Consider the following 18,630-nt stretch of genomic DNA (forward strand, 5'->3'; position numbering starts at 1 on the left):
GGGAGAGGAGGGGAGAAGGAGAGAGGAGGGGAGAAGGAGAGAGGAGGGGAGAAGGAGAGAGGAGAGGGGAGGGGAGAAGGAGAGAGGGAAGGGGAGAAGGAGAGGGGAGGGGAGAAGGAGGAAGGAGAGAGGAGGGGAGAAGGAGAGAGGAGAGAGGAGAGAGGGAAGGAGAGAGGAGGGGAGAAGGAGAGGGGAGGGGAGAAGGAGAGGGGAGGGAAGAAGGAGAGAGGGGAGGGGAGAAGGAGAGAGGAGGGGAGAAGGAGAAAGGAGGGGAGAAGGAGAGAGGGGAGGGGAGGAGGAGAGGGGAGGGGAGAAGGAGAGAGGAGGGGAGAAGGAGAGAGGAGGGGAGAAGGAGAGAGGAGGGAGGGGAGGGGAGAAGGAGAGAGGAGGGGAGAAGGAGACAGGCGGGGAGAAGGAGAGAGGGGAGGGGAGAAGGAGAGAGGGGAGGGGAGAAGGAGAGAGGGGAGGGGAGGAGGGGAGAAGAGGATTATTTGCATTGGATAATCTCTGATAAAAACAAAATATTTGCTTATACAGAATTAACATTGTCCATAATCTGTCTCTGATCCGGTCTTCTGAAGAAAAGATCTCATTCTCCGGGATCCCGGGAAACAGCACTGTTTCCAATTGATCTTTTTTGTAAATGATTTGTTTGGGAATTGCTTGAAACCAAACTTCACCCCTGCTCACCCTCACCCCTCTCAACCTACACCCTCCCAACCCACACCTCAAAACCTCAACATCCCCCAACCCCACCCCCTATCCTACACCCCCAAACCACACTCCAACACCCCCAAACCATACTCCAACATCCCCACCCCCCATCCTAAACCCCCCCAAACCACACTCCAACACCCCCCAAACCACACTCCAACACCCCCACCCCCCATCCTACACCCCAACACCTCCCAACCTCAACTCCCCCATCTTACACCCTCAAAACCCATACCCCAACACCCCCCAACTCCCCCATCCTAACCCCCCCAAACCCACACCCCAACATCCCACACACCAACATCCCACACACCTCCACCCCCCACCCTACACCCCCCAAACCCACAACTCAACACCCCACACACCCCCCGCCCCCAACCTACACCACCTCAAACCCACACCTCAACACCCCACATCCTCCTAACACTGACCCCCCCCAACCTGCACCCTTCCAAACCCACTCCAACTCCTCACACCCTCCCAACTTGACCCCCCCATTCCCCAACCTACACCCCCGCAAACTCACACCCCAAACCCCACATCCCCTCCAACACCAACCCCCACTTGACACCATCCCCGACACCTCCCACCCCAAGCAGATGTCCAGCTCAGATATCGTTTCCCGACACAGGTTGATCGTCCGTCTCTCCCAAGCCTGGCACTTTGACTCGGTAGTGCTTCACTGTGCCTCTCTGCTGGGTTTCCCGTCGGCAGTGCAGGTAAACATTGATGGGATGGACATATGTCAAGGTTACCAGGATGATTAATCCGATGTTCAACTGCGTCAAGAGGGACAAAAAAAGGCAAACAGAGAGTTTGTGTTCAGGCAACAACAATCTCAAACCCTTATCATAGAATCATAGAATAGTACAGCACATAAGGTGGCCATTCGGCCCATCGAGTCTGTGCCAGCTCTTTCGAAGAGCAATCCAGTTAGTCCCACTCCCAGCTCTTACCCCATATCCCTGCAATTTTTTCTCATTTTAAGTATTTATCCAATTCCCTTTTGAAAGTTACTTTTGAATCTGTATCCACCACCCTACCAGGCAGTGCATTCCAAATCCTAACCACTTGTGGAAAAAAATGTTTGCTCAGACGCCTCTGGTTCTTTTAGCAATCTGTCCCTCCGGTCCCTTCAGCCACTGGAAACAGTTCCTCTTTATTTACTCTATGTAAACCCTTCAGGTTTTTCAACACTTCTTCAAATCTCCTCTTAGCCTTCTCTGCTCTCAGGAGAAAAACCCCAGCTTTTCCAGATTCTCCAAAATCTCTTCTGCATTCCCCAAGGCCTTCAGGTCTTTCCTAACGTGTGGTGCCCAGAATTGGACGCAGTACTTCAGCTGGGGCCGAACTAGTGTTTTATAAAGGTTTAGCATAACTTCCTGACTTTTGTACTCTATGCCTGTATTTATAAAGACTACTGTCTCTCTCTATCTCACTGTACCCGTGACTGTCTGGCACAGATCACAGGGAGACCCGGACCTCCCAATACTCACATACAAGGGGTCACCGTGCAAGGGTCCCTTGACCAGAATGAAGCAAGGGTACTGGAGCAGATTTACAATTCCCGCAAGAGCCAGTAGCAGTCCATAGACCTTCCCAAAGTGGCGGGGAGGGAACCTGCAGGGAACAAGCAGAGAGAGAGAGGAGGAGGTTCAGAGAATTACATCGGGTCGACAGCACAGAAATAGACCATTTGACCGAACTGGTCCATGCCGGCGTTTATACTCCATTCGAGTCTCCTCCCATCCCTCTTCATCTCACCCCGTCAACATATCCCTCTATTCCTTTCTCCTTCATGTGTTTATCTAGCTTCCCCTTAAATGCATCTCTGCTATTTGGTAGCGAGTTCCACACAGCTTGCTTGTGTGTAAATTGGTTGCCGCGTTTCCTACATTGCACCAGTGACTGCACTCCATAGAAACATAGAAACATAGAAATTAGGTGCAGGAGCAGGCCATTCGGCCCTTCGAGCCTGCTCCGCCATTCAATAAGATCATGGCTGATCATTCAACCTCAGTTTCCTTTTCCTGCTTTCTCTCCAGATCCCTTGATCCCTTTGGCTGTAAGGGCCATATCTAACTCCCTTTTGAATATATCTAATGAACTGGCCTCAACAACTTTCTGTGGTAGATAATTGCACAGGTTAACCACTCTCTGAAGGTCCCAGATTTACCTGTGTGTGTGTGTGTGTGGGGAGTCTGAATGGACTCCTGGTCTCAGGGTTCCAGATTTACCTGTGTGTGTATGTGTGGGGAGTCTGAATGGACTCCTGGTCTCAGGGTTCCAGATTTACCTGTGTGTGTGTGTGTGTGGGGAGTCTGAATGGACTCCTGGTCTCAGGGTTCCAGATTTACCTGTGTGTGTATGTGTGGGGAGTCTGAATGAACTCCTGGTCTCAGGGTCCCAGATTTACCTGTGTGTGTGTGTGTGTGTGTGTGTGTGTGTGTGTGTGGGGGGAGTCTGAATGGACTCCTGGTCTCAGAATACCAGATCTAACAATGAGTATGGGAGTCTGAATGAACTCCTGGGCCCTGAAATTTGGCACCTTAGCGCCGGCAGTTAAGGCCGGTTTGGGTAAGTGGGAAAAAATGGCGGCCGCCTCGCTTCCATCCACTTCCGGCGCGACCCACACTGGTCGCCATCTTGGTGCGAGCGATAACACGGGCGGGACGAGCGTGTGTAGGCCGTGTGCAGAGTCGGCAGATCGTGACGTCAGTCAGCGTGCAATGCTGATTTGATGCATGACCTGCCATTTTTGACATCGCCATCTCAAACAACGACTTCTCCGAAACACGCACAGCTGGACATGTGATCAGCTGCACGATGGACCCCACCAGCGCTATTTAAAGGGAAACATTCAACTTGCATTTGTATAGCGCCTTTCACGACCACTGGACGTCTCAAAGCGCTTTACAGACAATGAAGTACTTTTGAAGTGTAGTCACTGTGGTCAGTTGATTATTTCTCTTGTACTGGCTCTTGCAGTGTTCATATCAATACTGGCTTGTTGGAAAACATTTATAACATTGTTAAAGTATGCAGGGAGTGCTGCTGGACATGGGAAGGCATTGGTTGGAACTGGAAGGCCTCTGAATACACCACTTGCTGCCAGTCAAGGGGGCTCTACCTGTAGTCCCCCTCACACTGCAGCATAACAGGGAGATGGAGCAGTGGCAGCAAAGACAAGCTGCCCACAGTGGGAGGTGGAGGAGGGGGAGAAGGGCTGTCAGCAGAGGCCTTACCCACCAAGGGTCTTCAGGTAAACACTTCTCATCCCTACACCTAAACCAGGAGCAGTGTGTTGGGAGGCTCCATGTCACCAAGGATGTAGTCACAGATTTCTGCCACCTCCTACACCCAGACCTGCAGCCTGAGATCGGGGCGACGACATTGCTGCCAGTGGCCCTCAAGGTGACTTGGCCCTGAATTTTGCCCCAACTGATTCTTCTGGGCTGGAACAGATGTCAGCGCTAACATCTCACAGTTTGCTATCCATTGCTACATCTACTAGGTCACAGAGGCTCTGAACTCCAGTAGAAGGGACTTCACTGTCTTCTCATATAGAAATATAGAAAATAGGTGCAGGAGTAGGTCATTCGGCCCTTCGAGCCTGCACCACTATTCAATAAGATCATGGCTGATCATGCAACTTCAATTCCCCATTCCTGCTTTCTCTCCATACCCATTCATCCCTTTAGCCGTAACAGCCACATCTAACTCCATTTTGAATATATCGAACGAACTGGACACAACAACTTCCTGTGGTAGAGAATTCCACAGGTTCACAACTCTCTGAGTGAAGAAGTTTCTCCTCATCTCAGTCCTAAATGGCTCATCCCTTATCCTTAGACTGTGACCCCTGGTTCTGGACTTCCCCAACATTGGGAACATTCTTCCTGCATCTAACCTGTCCAATCCCATCAGAATTTTATATATTTCGATGAGATCCTCTCTCATTCTTCTACATTCCAGTGAATATAAGCCTAGTCGATCCAGTCTATCTTTATAGGTCAGTCCTGCCATCCCGGGAATCAATCTGGTGAACCTTTGCTGCACTCCCTCAATAGCAAGAATGTCCTTCCTCAGATTAGGGGACCAAAACTGCACACAATACTCAAGGTGTGGTCTCACCAAGGCCCTGTACAATTGCAGTAAGACCTCCCTGCTCCTATACTAAAATCCTCTCGTTATGAAGGTCAGCATGCCATTTGCCTTCTTTACTGCCTGCTGTACCTGTATTGCCTACTTTCAATGACTGATGTATCATGACACCCAGGTCTCGTTGCACCGCCCCTTTTATTAATCTGTCACCATTCCGATAATAATCTGCCTTCCTGTTTTTGCAACCAAAGTGGATAACCTCACACTTATCTACATTATACTGCATCTGCCATGCATTTGCCCATTCACCTAACCTGTCCAAGTCCCCCTGCAGGCTCCTAGCATCCTCCTCGTACCTCACACTGCCACCCAGCTTAGTGTCATCTGCAAACTTGGAGATATTACATTCAATTCCTTTGTCTAAATCATGAATGTATATTGTAACTAGCTGGAGTCCCAGCACTGAATCCTGTGACACCCCAGTAGACACTGCCTGCCATTCTGAAAAGGACCCGTTTATTCCCACTCTTTGCTTCCTGTCTGCCAACCAGTTCTCTATCCACGTCAATACGTTGACCCCAATATCATGTGCCTTAATTTTGTACACTAATCTCTTGTGTGGGACCTTGTCAAAATCTTTTTGAAAGTCCAAATACACCACATCAACTGCGTGAGGCATGTCAATGCTGAGATGTCCCATCACTGCAAAGGCTACCACTCTCTCAATGTACAGTTGGTGTGCGACCATGCCAAACACATCGAGATGGTGAATGCCCGCTATCCTGGCAGCACTGATGATGTCTTCATCCAGTGCCAGTCCGCTGTACCAGGAATCTTCCAGCCACCATGTCGAACCCGAGGATGGCTGTTAGGCAACAAGGGCTATCCGCTCGAACCCCGGTTGATGAATCCCTTCCTCAATCCCACTACTCGTGGCCAGCAATCATATAATGACAGCCATGCTGCCACGAGGAACTTAATCGAGCAGACCTTTGGGGAGCTCAAGCAATGGTTCCGCTTCCTTGACTGCTCCAGTACTCATCGGAGCGGGTGTCCCAACTCGTGGTGGTCTGCTGCATCCTCCAAAACTTGGCCATCATGAGGGCACAGCCCTTTCCACCACGGGTTCTGTGACAACCTCAGGAGGAAGAGGAAGATAAAAAGGGAAATGGGAGGAGTCAGCCTGCAAATCTCTCTTCTGGCTGGGCTGACCGTGAGCACATAATCAGATTCCATTTCCCTGGATTGAAACCCCAGATCCCCGTTGAGCAACACTTCCCCACCTTACCATCCCTCTGTCACGGAACATCACAGCGTCCTCTTGGGCTAAATACCAAAATGAAAATCACCAGAAAAAAAATTCCTGTCATATTTTATGATTAATTCCAATTTACATTAAATGTCAACTAATGACCCTTGTGCATTCCCTTAGTTTCTGTATTTTGTCCTTTGCCTGTCCTAGTGCTCCTACACAGTGCTGCCCCAGTGGCTGCAGCATGGCTGCTGGAAGGATGCTGACTTTCCATGGGGGACACGGCAGATTGCCTTGGAGGATGGCGCTAACAATTAGTGCCTCGGCACTTTTCCCCATGCAGATCGTGACATCAATGAGTGTGCAACGCTCGCTGAGCGCCCGATCTGCAAACTTCAGTAGCACCCCCCGCCATACCGCCTCGCACCGACAGCGACAGCGAGCGGAGGCGTAAACCAGTCAGCTGGTGGCTGGCGGGGCGCTACTTAAAGGGATGTGCTTCCGTTCTAAAGGTCAGTTATGCGGCAAGTGAGCGCGTGATGTATCTGCAGACAGATAAATGCTGCTTAGTCCCCAGAATGTTGTGGGCCATCAAAGGACTTTGTACTTCAGCATATCGCCATTCTGTTGGCATTGGACAGGTTAGATGCAGGAAGAATGTTCCTGATGTTGGCGAAGTCCAGAACCAGGGGTCACAGTCTAAGGATAAGGGGTAAGTCATTTCGAACCAAGATGAGGAGAAACTTCTTCACTCAGTGAATTGTGAACCTGTGGAATTCTCTACCACAGAAAGTTGTTGAGGCCAGTTCATAAATATATTGAAAAGGGAGTTAGATGTGGCACTTACGTCTAAAGGGATCAAGGGGTATGGAGAGAAAGCAGGAATGAAGTCGCATGATCAGCCATGATCATATTGAATGATGGTGTAGGCTCGAAGGGCCGAATGGCCTATTCCTGCGCCAATTTTCTATGTTTCTATGCTTCTGCACTCCCTGATTCATTGAGGGCTGGTGTGCAGACTCTAGTCGCCCTCTCTTCTAATGGCTGGAAGGTGCCTTCACCAATGCTCACTCCCAATTACACCACACCTCATTTTCGTTATCGCTTGAAGCCTAACGCCACTAACCTATGAAATTAGCGCCTGATTTAGCGCTCCCCTGCATTCTTTCAGTGCAGAGACTCAATTTCGCGGGTGTGGAGATTGATTAGCGCCTGGCGCTAAACTTACAACTTTTCTAAAGTTGACGCTCCAGCCGGGGCGCTAATGAATTTCTAGCTCCCTGTCTCACAATCCCAGATGTAACGGTACGCACTTTGGCCCCCGAATGGGGTCTCCCTTCCCTGGATATCATGGGCTGACTTACGTGATGGCGGTGAATGCGGTGTGACTTCCGTACAGGAATGAACTGTTGACCACCTGCAGGATGAAGGTCAGGTACTGGACCTTCAGCACAGGGATAGCGGCACTGATAGAGAACAGGATGCTTTGCGTGACTGTGATAGTGAGCGAGAGCACCGCTGACTTCATGTCAGCCAATCTCTGCGAGACGGTGGAATCTGAGGGGGGACGAGAAAGAGAAAATAAAACACTTAATCTGGGCTCAGCACATCCCAGAATCCCCCTCATACCCCAACCATCCCAGAGAGAGGGAGGGGCTCCCTCATATCACCCGCTGTACCCCAACTGTCCCAGAGAGAGGGGCTCCCCCATACCACCCGCTGTACCCCAACTGACCCAGAGAGAGGGGCTCCCCCCAAATACCCTGTACCCCAACTGTCCCAGATAGAGCGACTCCCCAATATCATCCACTGTACGTTAACTGTCCCAGAGAGAGGGGCTCCCCCAAATCCCCAGTACCCAAACTGTCCCAGAGAGAGAGACTCCTCCAAATCACCCGTACCCAAATTGTCCCAGACAGAGGCTCCTCCCAAATTCCCCATACCCCAACTGTCCCAGAGAGAGAGGCTCCCCGCAAATCCCCCGTACCCCAACTGTCACAGAGAGAGAGAGGCTCCTCCAAATCCGCCATACCCCAACTGTCCCAGAGAGAGGCTCCCCCCAAATCCCCCGTATCCCAACTGTCACAGAGAGAGAGAGGCTCCTCCAAATCCGCCATACCCCAACTGTCCCAGAGAGAGGCTCCCACCAAATCCCCCGTACCCCAACTGTCCCAGAGATAGAGACAGGCTCCCCCAAATCCCCCGTACCCCAACTGTCCCAGAGAGAGGGGCTCCCCCAAATCCCCTGTATCCAAATTATCCCAGAGATAGAGAGGCTCCCTCAAATCCCCTGTACCACAACTGTCCCAGAGAGAGAGGCTCCCCCCAAATACCCCGTACCCCAACTGTCCCAGATAGAGCGACTCCCCAATATCATCCACTGTACGTTAACTATCCCAGAGAGAGGGGCTCCCCCAAATCCCCAGTATCTAAACTGTCCCAGAGAGAGAGAAGCCCCCGCAAATCTCCTGTACCCCAACAGTCCCAGAGAGAGAGACTCCTCCAAATCCCCCATACCCAAATTGTCCCAGACAGAGGCTCCTCCCAAATTCCCCATACCCCAACTGTCACAGAGAGAGGCTCCCCCCAAATCCCCCGTACCCCAACTGTCCCAGAGATAGAGACAGGCTCCCCCAAATCCCCCATATCCCAACTGTCCCAGCGAGAGAGGGGCTCCCCCAAATCCCCCATAGCCCAACCATCCGAGAGATAGTTCGGCAGAGGGATGGGAACCTGAGAACAAATTCAATAGCGAAGGATGTAAAGCTGAAATTTGAAAGCAAGAATGCAGAAAGCGAATCTGTAAGACAGAGGAAACACGGGTTAGTAAGTAGCAATCAAGCAGGTCTTTCCATGTTAGCTGGTCTAAACTTTAATGCAAGGAGTATAGCGAATAGGGCAGATAAGCTGAGAGCACAGGTAGACACTTGTGAGTATGACATTATAGCCATTACAGAGACATGGCTGAAGGAGGGGCAGGTTTGGCAGCTCAATATTCCTGGTTACAGGATTTTTAGAGAGGTCAGAGAGGGGGGTAAAATAGGGGTGGGGTCACAGTATTGATTAAAGAAACTATTCCAGCTGTGAGGAGGGATGATGTGTTCGAGGGATCATCAAATGAGGCCATATGGGTTGAACTGAAAAATATAAACGGGGCAATCACACTGGGCATGTATTTTAGACTACCAAACAGTGGGAGGGAGATAGAAGAGCAAATATGTAGGCAGATTTCTGTAAAGTCTAAAAACCATAGGGCAGAAATAATAGGATATTTCAACTATCCAAAATTGATTGGGACAAATATAGTGTGATGTGTATAGAGGGTGTGGAATTACTAAAATGCATTCAAAAGAACTTTTTTAGTCAGTATGTAACAAGCCCAACACGGGAGGGGGCGGTTCTGGATTTAGTTTTGGGGAATGAAGCTGGGCAGGTGGAAGGGGTATTAATGGGAGAGCACTTGGGTGCCAGTAGCCATAATTCAGTCAGATTCATGGTAGTTATGGATAATGACAAGGATAGACCAGGAATAAAAGTCCACATTTGAGAAAAAGCTAACTTTGCTAAGTTGATAGATGAATTGGCCACAGTGGCCTGGAAACAGCTACTTGAAGGTAAATCCATGTCAGAAAAGTGGGAGGCATTCAAGGAGGAGATCCGGAAAGCTCAGGCCAAACATGTGCCATTAAAGAAAAAGGGTGCGTGTAACAATTCTAGAGCCCTCAGGATGTCTAGGGACTTACAGGGGAGGATAAGGAAAAAAAGGGAAGATTAAATACTATAGAATCTCAGGAGGAATGTAGAAAGTTCAGAGGTAAATTGAAAAATGATATTATGAATTCTAAGAGAGAGCATGAAAAATTCTTGGCAAGTAAAATCAAGGAAAAGCCAAAGATGTTCTATAAATATATTGAGCAAGAGGATAACTAAAGAAAGGGTCGGGCCTATTAGAGACAATGGGCCCAAATTTCCCCAGCTGCCTAGAGCGGTGTAGTTAGCCATGGTACGCCGACTTTGTGGGACAAAAAACGCGGCGAAAATTTACATTTTAATTTGGCCGCTCCTTCATCGTTCTGGTCCAGTGGCGTGGCGCTGCAGAGCCTGCGGCAGGGGCGGGGGGGGGGGCGGAGCTTCTACCATGCATGCTCAGCGCAGCCGGCATGGGAGCGGGGCTTGGGCCAGCGTCTCCTCATGTGCCAACAGGGAGACGCATGTCCGTTTCAGCGTGCGCGCATGCGCAATGGAGCAGGAAGCTGGGCAATCGGCCAATTAAAGGGACAGCGTGCTCAGTGCCTCAGCATCATTGGCAATGGACCATATATAAAGGTAAGGTGTGAATAGTGATTTTTGGGTGGCTGAGGGAGTGGAAAGGACTGCTGCATAGGTGGAAGAAAGGTGAGAACTGTGATTTTTCAAGTGTAAGTCCAATACACCAATGACGTAAGAGTGTGCAACAAGAACAAAGAATTTCCTCCATGAGGAAGTGGAGAAACTAGTCACTGTCATTGAGGACAAATGGCTGGAGCTGGATATCAGTAAGAGTGGTCTCACAAAAGTTCCACCCAAAGAAATGAGAAGACGATGGAACCTAGTTGCAGAAGAATACTCCGCAGGAGTGAATACCGCAAGATCTGAAAGCCAGTGCAAAAAGAAATGGCAGGACGTTGGTCAAGTAGTGAGTATAAGTAATATCTTCACCTTTAAATGTAATTGCAATTGTAAACGTGACCATCTGTAAATGTCCCACCATCAAAAGTGCACCATGTGTGAAATGTTGTATTTTCATCTTTGCAGAAGAAATTGGCCCACAACAAAAGGAAAAGACTTAGAACAGGAGGAGGACCGTCAAATCTGCACCAACTATCACCCCTGGAACAAAGGGTAGCTGCCCTGCTGAGTCGCACCTGCAGAAAAAGAATCAGCTGTGCACAAGCTGGACCCACACGCGAGGGTGAGGGTGAGTCATTAAAATCATTGTCACCCTTCAAATCAACCTGCTGACTGGCCTGATACGCATAAGACTATTCATGCCACCCATCCTGCCCCCTCCTGTGTTGCTCAGCATTTGACTGTTCTGTTGTATTTTACAGAAGAAGAAGACAATCCTGAACATCCTGAAGATCCACCAGAAGATCCAGATGTGTGCTCTCCAGACCAAGGCAGGTGGGGGGAGGAGCGGTCCATGGAAATGTGTTCACGGGAGAATGCTGATCGTGATATGGATCAGTCCATAGTACAGGGCAGCACACTGCCAGAAACCTCCATGAGCTCCACGGCGACATTCCATGGTTTCACACCTTCCGAGGTTGCGGGTCCCAGTGGCGGTGGTGAAATGCATGTTGGAACACCCAGTGCTCCACCGTCCCAGCCTGCGCCTCACACTGGAGTGGTGTCACTAGGCAGACCCATGGCGAGGGGAAGGAGAAGCCGACCAGTCTCTCCTGAGATCTAGCCTTCATCAGAAGTTAATCAGGTTATGTCATTGGGTAAGTAGACCAATGATCTTACAAGATCACTCGTGGCGACCGTCAGTGGGGTGTGTGATGAGGTAGCGATACTGTCAGGAGAAATATCAGCACTGAGACGGAAACTGAGGGCAGGCATTTCAGAGGGTGTGCAAACGATGGCAGATGTCATGAGGGAACTAGCTGCTACAATAAGGGCACAAAGGCCAGATACTCAAATGCCACTCCCATTTCAATTCACGCACCAGCCACCGGTGAGACACAAGTCGGGCCTCCAATCCCCCCCACCACCATCACCGACCCTATGAGGAAATGCACTTTCCCCGAGATGTGGGTGAGGGATGGATGCCACCTTTCTTTGCTGTTATTGCTATTGTTGCTGTTGTTGTTGAAGTGCATTGTAAACTTTCCAATAAAATATATTTTGCATTAAGACTGAATCATGTTCCATTATCACCACACAACATTTAGGAACAACTGTAAAAGAAAAACAAACCCTCACCTCTACAGTCTGCCTGCTGCCCCTCGCCCCAGCTGAAGGGCTAGCCGAAGCGTTCTGCAGTCAGCAAGGCAGGACTGCTCTATTTTCAGTAACTGATTTGTCTTTCCTTTATTTTTGATGATGTTGTGAAGAGGTTGTGCTGAAGATATCATGATGTTGTGCTGATGCTGTGAAGGTATTTGGTGCTTTAGAATCCTCTAACTCACCTGCCCCCACCCCCCCCCCACGCCCTCACCCCCATCTCGAGCTACCTGTGCTGATTTCTTATATGGACGTAAGGTTTTCTGTGCCTACAAAAGTGGCCACATACACTGGCCTAAGTTAGTTTGGAGTAACTCTTAGCTGGCCAAATTTGCTTCTATGGCCAAAAGAGGTGGAAGTGGCTGATAACGCCCCCTTTTGGAGAAAAAAAACTAAACTAATAAAAAACCTAACTAACTGACTTACACTGGAGCAGGTTAAATGGGGAAATTTGCGATTTTTATGTTACTTCAAAAAAAACTACTTGCACCAAAAAAAGCGGGGCATCTCCTGGGGAAATTTGAGCCTCATGAAGGTAATCTGTGTGTGGAGGTGAAAGATGTTGGTATGGTTCTTAATAAATACTTTGTGTCTGTTTTCACAAAGGAAAGGGGCAATGCCGATACTGCTATCGAGGAGGAGTGTGAAATTCTGGCTGAATTAAACATTGTGAGAGAGAAGGTATTAAGGGGTTTAGCAGCTTTGAAAGTGGATAAATCCCCAGGCCTGGATGAAACGCATCCCAGGCTGTTGAGCGAAGCAAAAGAGGAAATAGCAGAGTCCTTGACCATCATTTTCCAATCCTCTTTGGATTCAGGCATGGTGCCGGAGGACTGCTAATATGGTACCCTTGTTTAAGAAGGGAGAAAGGGATAGGCCGGATAATTACAGGCCTGTTAGCCTAACCTCAGTGGTGGGAAAATTATTGGAAAGAATCCTGAAGGACAGATTAAATCTACATTTAGAAAGGCAAGGATTACTCAGGGACAGTCAGCATGGATTTGTTAAGGGAAGATCGTGTTTGACTAATCTGTTTGAATTTTTTGAGGAGGTAACCAGGAAGGTCGATGAGGGTAGTGCGTATGACATAGTGTATAAGGACTTTCGTAAAGCTTTTGATAAGGTTCCACACGGCAGACTGGTCACAAAGGTAAAATCACATGGGATCCAGGGCAAAGTGGCAAGTTGGATCCAAAATTGGCTTAAAGGTTGGAAGCAAATGGTTGATGGATCTTTTTGTGATTGGAAGGATGTTTCCAGTGGAGTTCCGCAGGGCTCAGTACTGGGTCTCTTGCTTTTTGTGGTACACATTAATGATCTAGATTTGAATATACGATTAAGAAGTTTGCAGATGACAAAAAAATTGGCTGTGTGGTTGATACTAAAGAGGAAAGTCATGGACTGCAGGAGGATATCAATCTATTGGTCGGATGAGCAGAACAGTGGAAAATGGAATTTAATTTAGAAAAGTGTGAGATAATGCACTTGGGGAGGGCTAATAATGAAAGGGCATACACATTAATCGGAAGGCCATTTAGAAATGTAAATGAACATAGGCACTTAGAGTGCTTGTCCACAGATCCCTGAAAGTAGCAGGCCAGGTGGATAAGGTCGTTAAAAAGGCATACGGAATGCTTGTCTTTCGCTGCCGAGGCATAGAATACAGGAGCAGGGAGGTTATGCTTAAATTGTATAATACCCTGGTTAGGCTACAGCTGGAGTACTGTGTGCAGTTCTGGTCGCTGTATTATAGGAAGGACCTGATTGTAACGGGAGATGGTGCAGAAGAGATTTACAAGGATGCTGCGTGAAATGGATAAACTTAGCTATGAGGACAGATTGGATAGGTTGGGTTTCTTCTCATTGGAACAGAGGAGGCTGAGAGAAGACCTCATTGAGGTGTATGACACTTTGAGGGGCCTGGATATAGTGGATAGCAAGGGCCTCTTTCCCTTGGTGGAAGTGTTAATTACAAGGAGCATAGGTTTAAGGTGGTTGGTGAAAGGTTGAGAGGGGATTTGAGGGGAAGCTTCTTCACGGAGTGGATTGTGGAGGTCTGGAACTCACTGCCTGGAAAGATTGTAGAGGCAGAAACCCTCACCAGATTTAAAAGGTGTTTGGATGGGCACTTGAGGTGGAGGTTATGGACCTAGATCTGGTAAGTGGGATTAGACTGGATAACCTCTGTTGGCTGGCGCAGATACGATGGTAAGTACTTCAGGGAATTGAATACGGCCAGAATGATCTCCTGGACTAGTTTCGATCACGTGGATGGGTCGGAGAGGAATTTTCCCAGATTTTCTTTCCCCAATTGGCCTGGGTTTTTAATCTGTTTTTTTACCTCTCCCAGGAGATCGCATGCCTCCAGGTGGGGTGGAGTGAAAAATGTTATGACGCATGGAATATTGCAGTTTTGTGGGGCGGGCTGGTTGGGCCGGATGCTATTTACCTTTCGCCATTGATTATTGTTCATAGGTTTATATATAACCTTCAGGGCTGCTGACCGAGGGCCGTGTGGCTCTTTGTCGGCCGGCGCGGACACGGTGAGCCGAGATGGCTTCCTTCTGCGCTGCAAATTACTATGTTTCTATGTTTCTACATCATTGAATGATGAGATTAATAATGAATTAAGTACATTTAAAATTAAAAAAGAGGCTATATTTGTGATATATTCAGAGAGCACAGCACACACAGCTCCTAACATGGAGGCAGCTCTCTCGGAAGTCCCCGGAAACTGCCGAGTTCTGTTTAATGATTAACTATGCACTTGCAGTACACAATACGTCCACATCCACAGTGTGGAGCTACAAACATTACAAGCTTACAGATATTATACTTCTCCCTCCTAAATGAAGAAGCCATCACAACAACCATCATACATAACTTTCATGTTTATACATAACACAGGATATAAACTTATTTTTTTTCCATATTTACAAATTTAACTTCACCACTTGTTTTCTGTTTCGAAGAGGATACCTTCACTTTCAAACAAAACATTCCAAACATGGTGTCGAATCTAAACTCATTCGAGGCACATCCTGAGGAACATTTTCCCCCACAGAATGTCCTTGATTTTCATTTGAACTCACTCTAACTTCAGGCTCTTTGTTTTCCTGACTCGGACTCAGATTTTCATTCTGATTCTCTTCTGGATTTGTTTCCAGTACATTGAATTTAGGATTTGCTACTGGTGTATCAAAACTGTCTGATGAGTCAGAAATAATTGAATCATTCCCACCTTCAACTCCTTCCATGTCTGTAGGTAAATATGATCAATATGAACAAACCAAACCTGTCCATTATCAAACATCTTTATCAAATATGTGCGAGGACCACATATCTTCACCACTCTTCCTGGTAACCTCTTTAACCATTTATGGTGATGGTTCTTCACTCTCCCCTTCTGCCTTAATTTCACAATTCTCTCTTTTACTCTACCTTTATCATGATTCTCTTTCTGTCTTAATTGTGTCTCTTCTACGGACTGTGCCAAATTTGGCTTTAACAACGAGAATCTGGTTCGTGGCTGTCATTTGAGAAACAACTCTGCTGGTGTTCTACCAGTAGTTGTATGAGGAGTATTTCGATATGTAATCAAACCATTAGCCAATTTATGATCCAATGTTGTTTCCTTGGATTAGGATCTAACATTTGTTTTATGAGGGCACGTGTTATAATTTGTACATTGCGTGCTGTTGCACCATTCAAAGCAGGATGGTATGGTGGAACCTTGGTATGTTTCACACCATTTTTGTTCGTGAATTGTGCAAATTCTTCTGAACGAAATTGTGGTCCATTATCCGAAACAATTTCTTCAGGGAGGCCAAATGCAGAAAATAATTTTCGCAAAATATACTAGGTTTTACTTGTTGTTATTTTCCACATTGGAAACACCTCAACCCACTTCGAATGGCTATAATTCACAATGAACAATTGTCCTTCTAACTCAGCAAAATCAATATGTAGCGTTTGCCACACCCTGGGAGGCCATTTCCATGGCTGTAATGGTACTGGTGGTGGTTGCTTGCTTACCGATTGACATGTTGTACACTGCCTCACGATGTACTCTATACCTTTATCAAGACCTGGCCACCATAAATAACTGCGTGCAAAAATCTTGGTCAAGCACATTCCGAGGTGCTGGTCATGGAGGTCTCCTAATAATTTGGAACTGAATTTATTTGGTATAACCACTCTTGCACCCCACATGATACAATCTTTATCGACTGATAATTCATTCCTACGAATGGAGAATGGATGTGTATCTTTGGCTGTTACCTGGTTTGGCCATCCATTTGCAATATACTCATACACCTTTGACATCACTGGGTCACGTTTGGTTGCTCTAGCAATCTCTTCAGCTGTGACTGGCAGTTCATCAATGTATGAAAAATAAAAAACTTCTTCCCTATCGGGTGTAACTTGTGATGGGGAAGACAATCTAGACATTGCATCAGCATTACTGTGATCAACTGATCGTCTGTATTCAATATCATATGTATATGCTGACAAAGTCAAAGCCCATCTCTGCATTCGGGCTGCAGCTAAGGTTGGAACTGGGGACTTTGGATGGAGGATTGCTGTTAGGGATTATGGTCCGTAACGATGGTAAGCTTACGACCATTCAAGTATTTGTGAAACTTCTTGACCCCAAAAATTAATGCCAAAGCTTCACCTTCAATTTGCGCATAATTACTCTCATTGGCACTGAGAGTGCGTGAAGCAAAAGCAATTGGTCTCTCCTCCCCACTACTTAATACATGAGAGATTATTGCCCCAAATCCATACGGAGAGGCATCACATGCTAGCTTAATCTCCTCAGATATGTCATAGTGAACTAACATGGTGCTCTCTACCAATTTGCTTTTACACTTCTTGAATGCTGTATTGCATTCTTTTGGCCACTTCCAATGGGCCTGTTTTTTCAAAAGTAGCCAAATTTGGTATGAACTTCCCATAATAGTTCCAAAGACACAAGAATGAACGAAGTTCAGTGACATTCCTGAGAGTGTATTCATTTCTAATTGCATCCAATTTTTCCATGGTTGGATGTAAACCATCTTTGTCTACTCTGTACCCTAAGTACTCCACTGAGTTTTTAAATAACTCACACTTACGAGCAGACACTCGTACTCTGTGCTTCTCTAGCCATTTGAGGACTTCATTCAATATGTTATTATGAATTTGCCTATTTGGTGCTGAAATTAGTATGTCATCCAAATAACATACTACCCCTTCAATACCTTGAAAAATCTGGTTCATCACACCTTGGAATATGGCAGGGCCGGAAGACACTCCAAACCGTAGCCTATTGAATTGATATAGGCCTAGATGAGTATTTATAGTCAAACATGAATTGGACTCCTCATCTAGTTCAAGCTGTAAGTAGGCATTCGTAAGATCCAGTTTTGAGAAGATTTAACCACCTGTCAGTGTTGTGAACAAATCTTCTATATTCGGCAATGTATTGGGGACATTACCCTCTAGAACCTGGTTTATGGTTTCTTTATAATCACCACACAATCTTACCTTGCCATCGGACTTAGGTACAACAACAATGGGTGTAGCCGAATTACATCGATCTATCTTACAAATAATGTTCTCAGTCTCTAGTTTTTTGATTTCTTGCTCAACTTTCTCCTTGAGTGCTTATGTTATGGAACGTGGCTTGTAGTAAACCGATCTAGCGTCCTTCTGTACCCTGACACGCGACTTGAAACTTTGGATCGGACTGCTCATTTCGCAGAACACCTTCGGATACTGCTTGATAACCTCTTCCGTTGATGAAAATCTCGCTTCCACACAGAAAATCTTCCCCCAATCCAGCTTCAGTGAGCTCAACCAATTTCTTCCTCGTAAGGCAGACTTGTCTCCTTTCACTACTATTAGAGGCAAGTTCTGAAATTAATCTTTATATTTCACCGGTATGGTGATACGACCTACCACAGGAATTTTCTCTCCCGAGTAACCTTGCAGCTCTATCTTGGATTTCTCCAGTTGGAAATCACGCAATTTGTCGCGGTACAGTGACTCCGGTACAACACTCACGGATGCACCCGTGTCAATTTCCATTGGTATCTTGAATCCCGCAACAGCTATGTGGATTTTGATGCTTTCTGAATCGCTGTCCATTAACCTCGTGCTCCTGATGACGTGTAACTCTAACATCTCCTCATCCTGTTGCTGTTCTTCCATGCTGTGTAGTCTCTTTGGATTTCTACTCATAGCTTTGAACGCTGGACTCATAGCTTTAAAAGCTGGTTTACCCTTCAGTCGGCGTGCCTTCGCAAGATGCCCAGTCTTCCTGCAGAAGAAACACTCTGCCTTCACGTATGGGCAACTTTGAGCAATGTGTTATCCCAAGCACCTATCGCATGACTTCGACGCTCTGGTAGAATTTCCAGTTTCTGAGACTTTCGGCCATGCCCGTCTTTTACTTTGAACCTGCAGGTGATTTACCTCAGTTGACTGACAACCGTAATCATTATTTAATTCTCAGGAATATTGTTCGGCCATGCTCTCAAAAGTCAAGTCATCTGTTGTCAATAACTTCCTTCTGATCGCATCAT

General features: G+C 47.1%; 1 protein-coding gene across 1 annotated transcript in view; it reads right to left on the bottom strand.

Moving 5' to 3' along the window:
- Positions 1-1,322: 1,322 nt before the first annotated feature.
- The window catches only part of LOC139266694 (equilibrative nucleobase transporter 1-like), a 60,068-nt gene continuing 42,760 nt past the window's right edge, over positions 1,323-18,630 (bottom strand). The window contains exons 10-12 of the mRNA XM_070884284.1: positions 7,435-7,627; positions 2,211-2,334; positions 1,323-1,493 (exon numbers count right to left, since the gene is read on the bottom strand). Coding sequence (XP_070740385.1) covers positions 1,323-1,493; positions 2,211-2,334; positions 7,435-7,627 — 488 coding nt within the window. The remainder of the gene's footprint in view (positions 1,494-2,210; positions 2,335-7,434; positions 7,628-18,630) is intronic.

This window comes from Pristiophorus japonicus, chromosome 7 (assembly GCF_044704955.1).
Source record: "Pristiophorus japonicus isolate sPriJap1 chromosome 7, sPriJap1.hap1, whole genome shotgun sequence".
In the NCBI taxonomy this organism is placed as follows: domain Eukaryota; kingdom Metazoa; phylum Chordata; class Chondrichthyes; family Pristiophoridae; genus Pristiophorus; species Pristiophorus japonicus.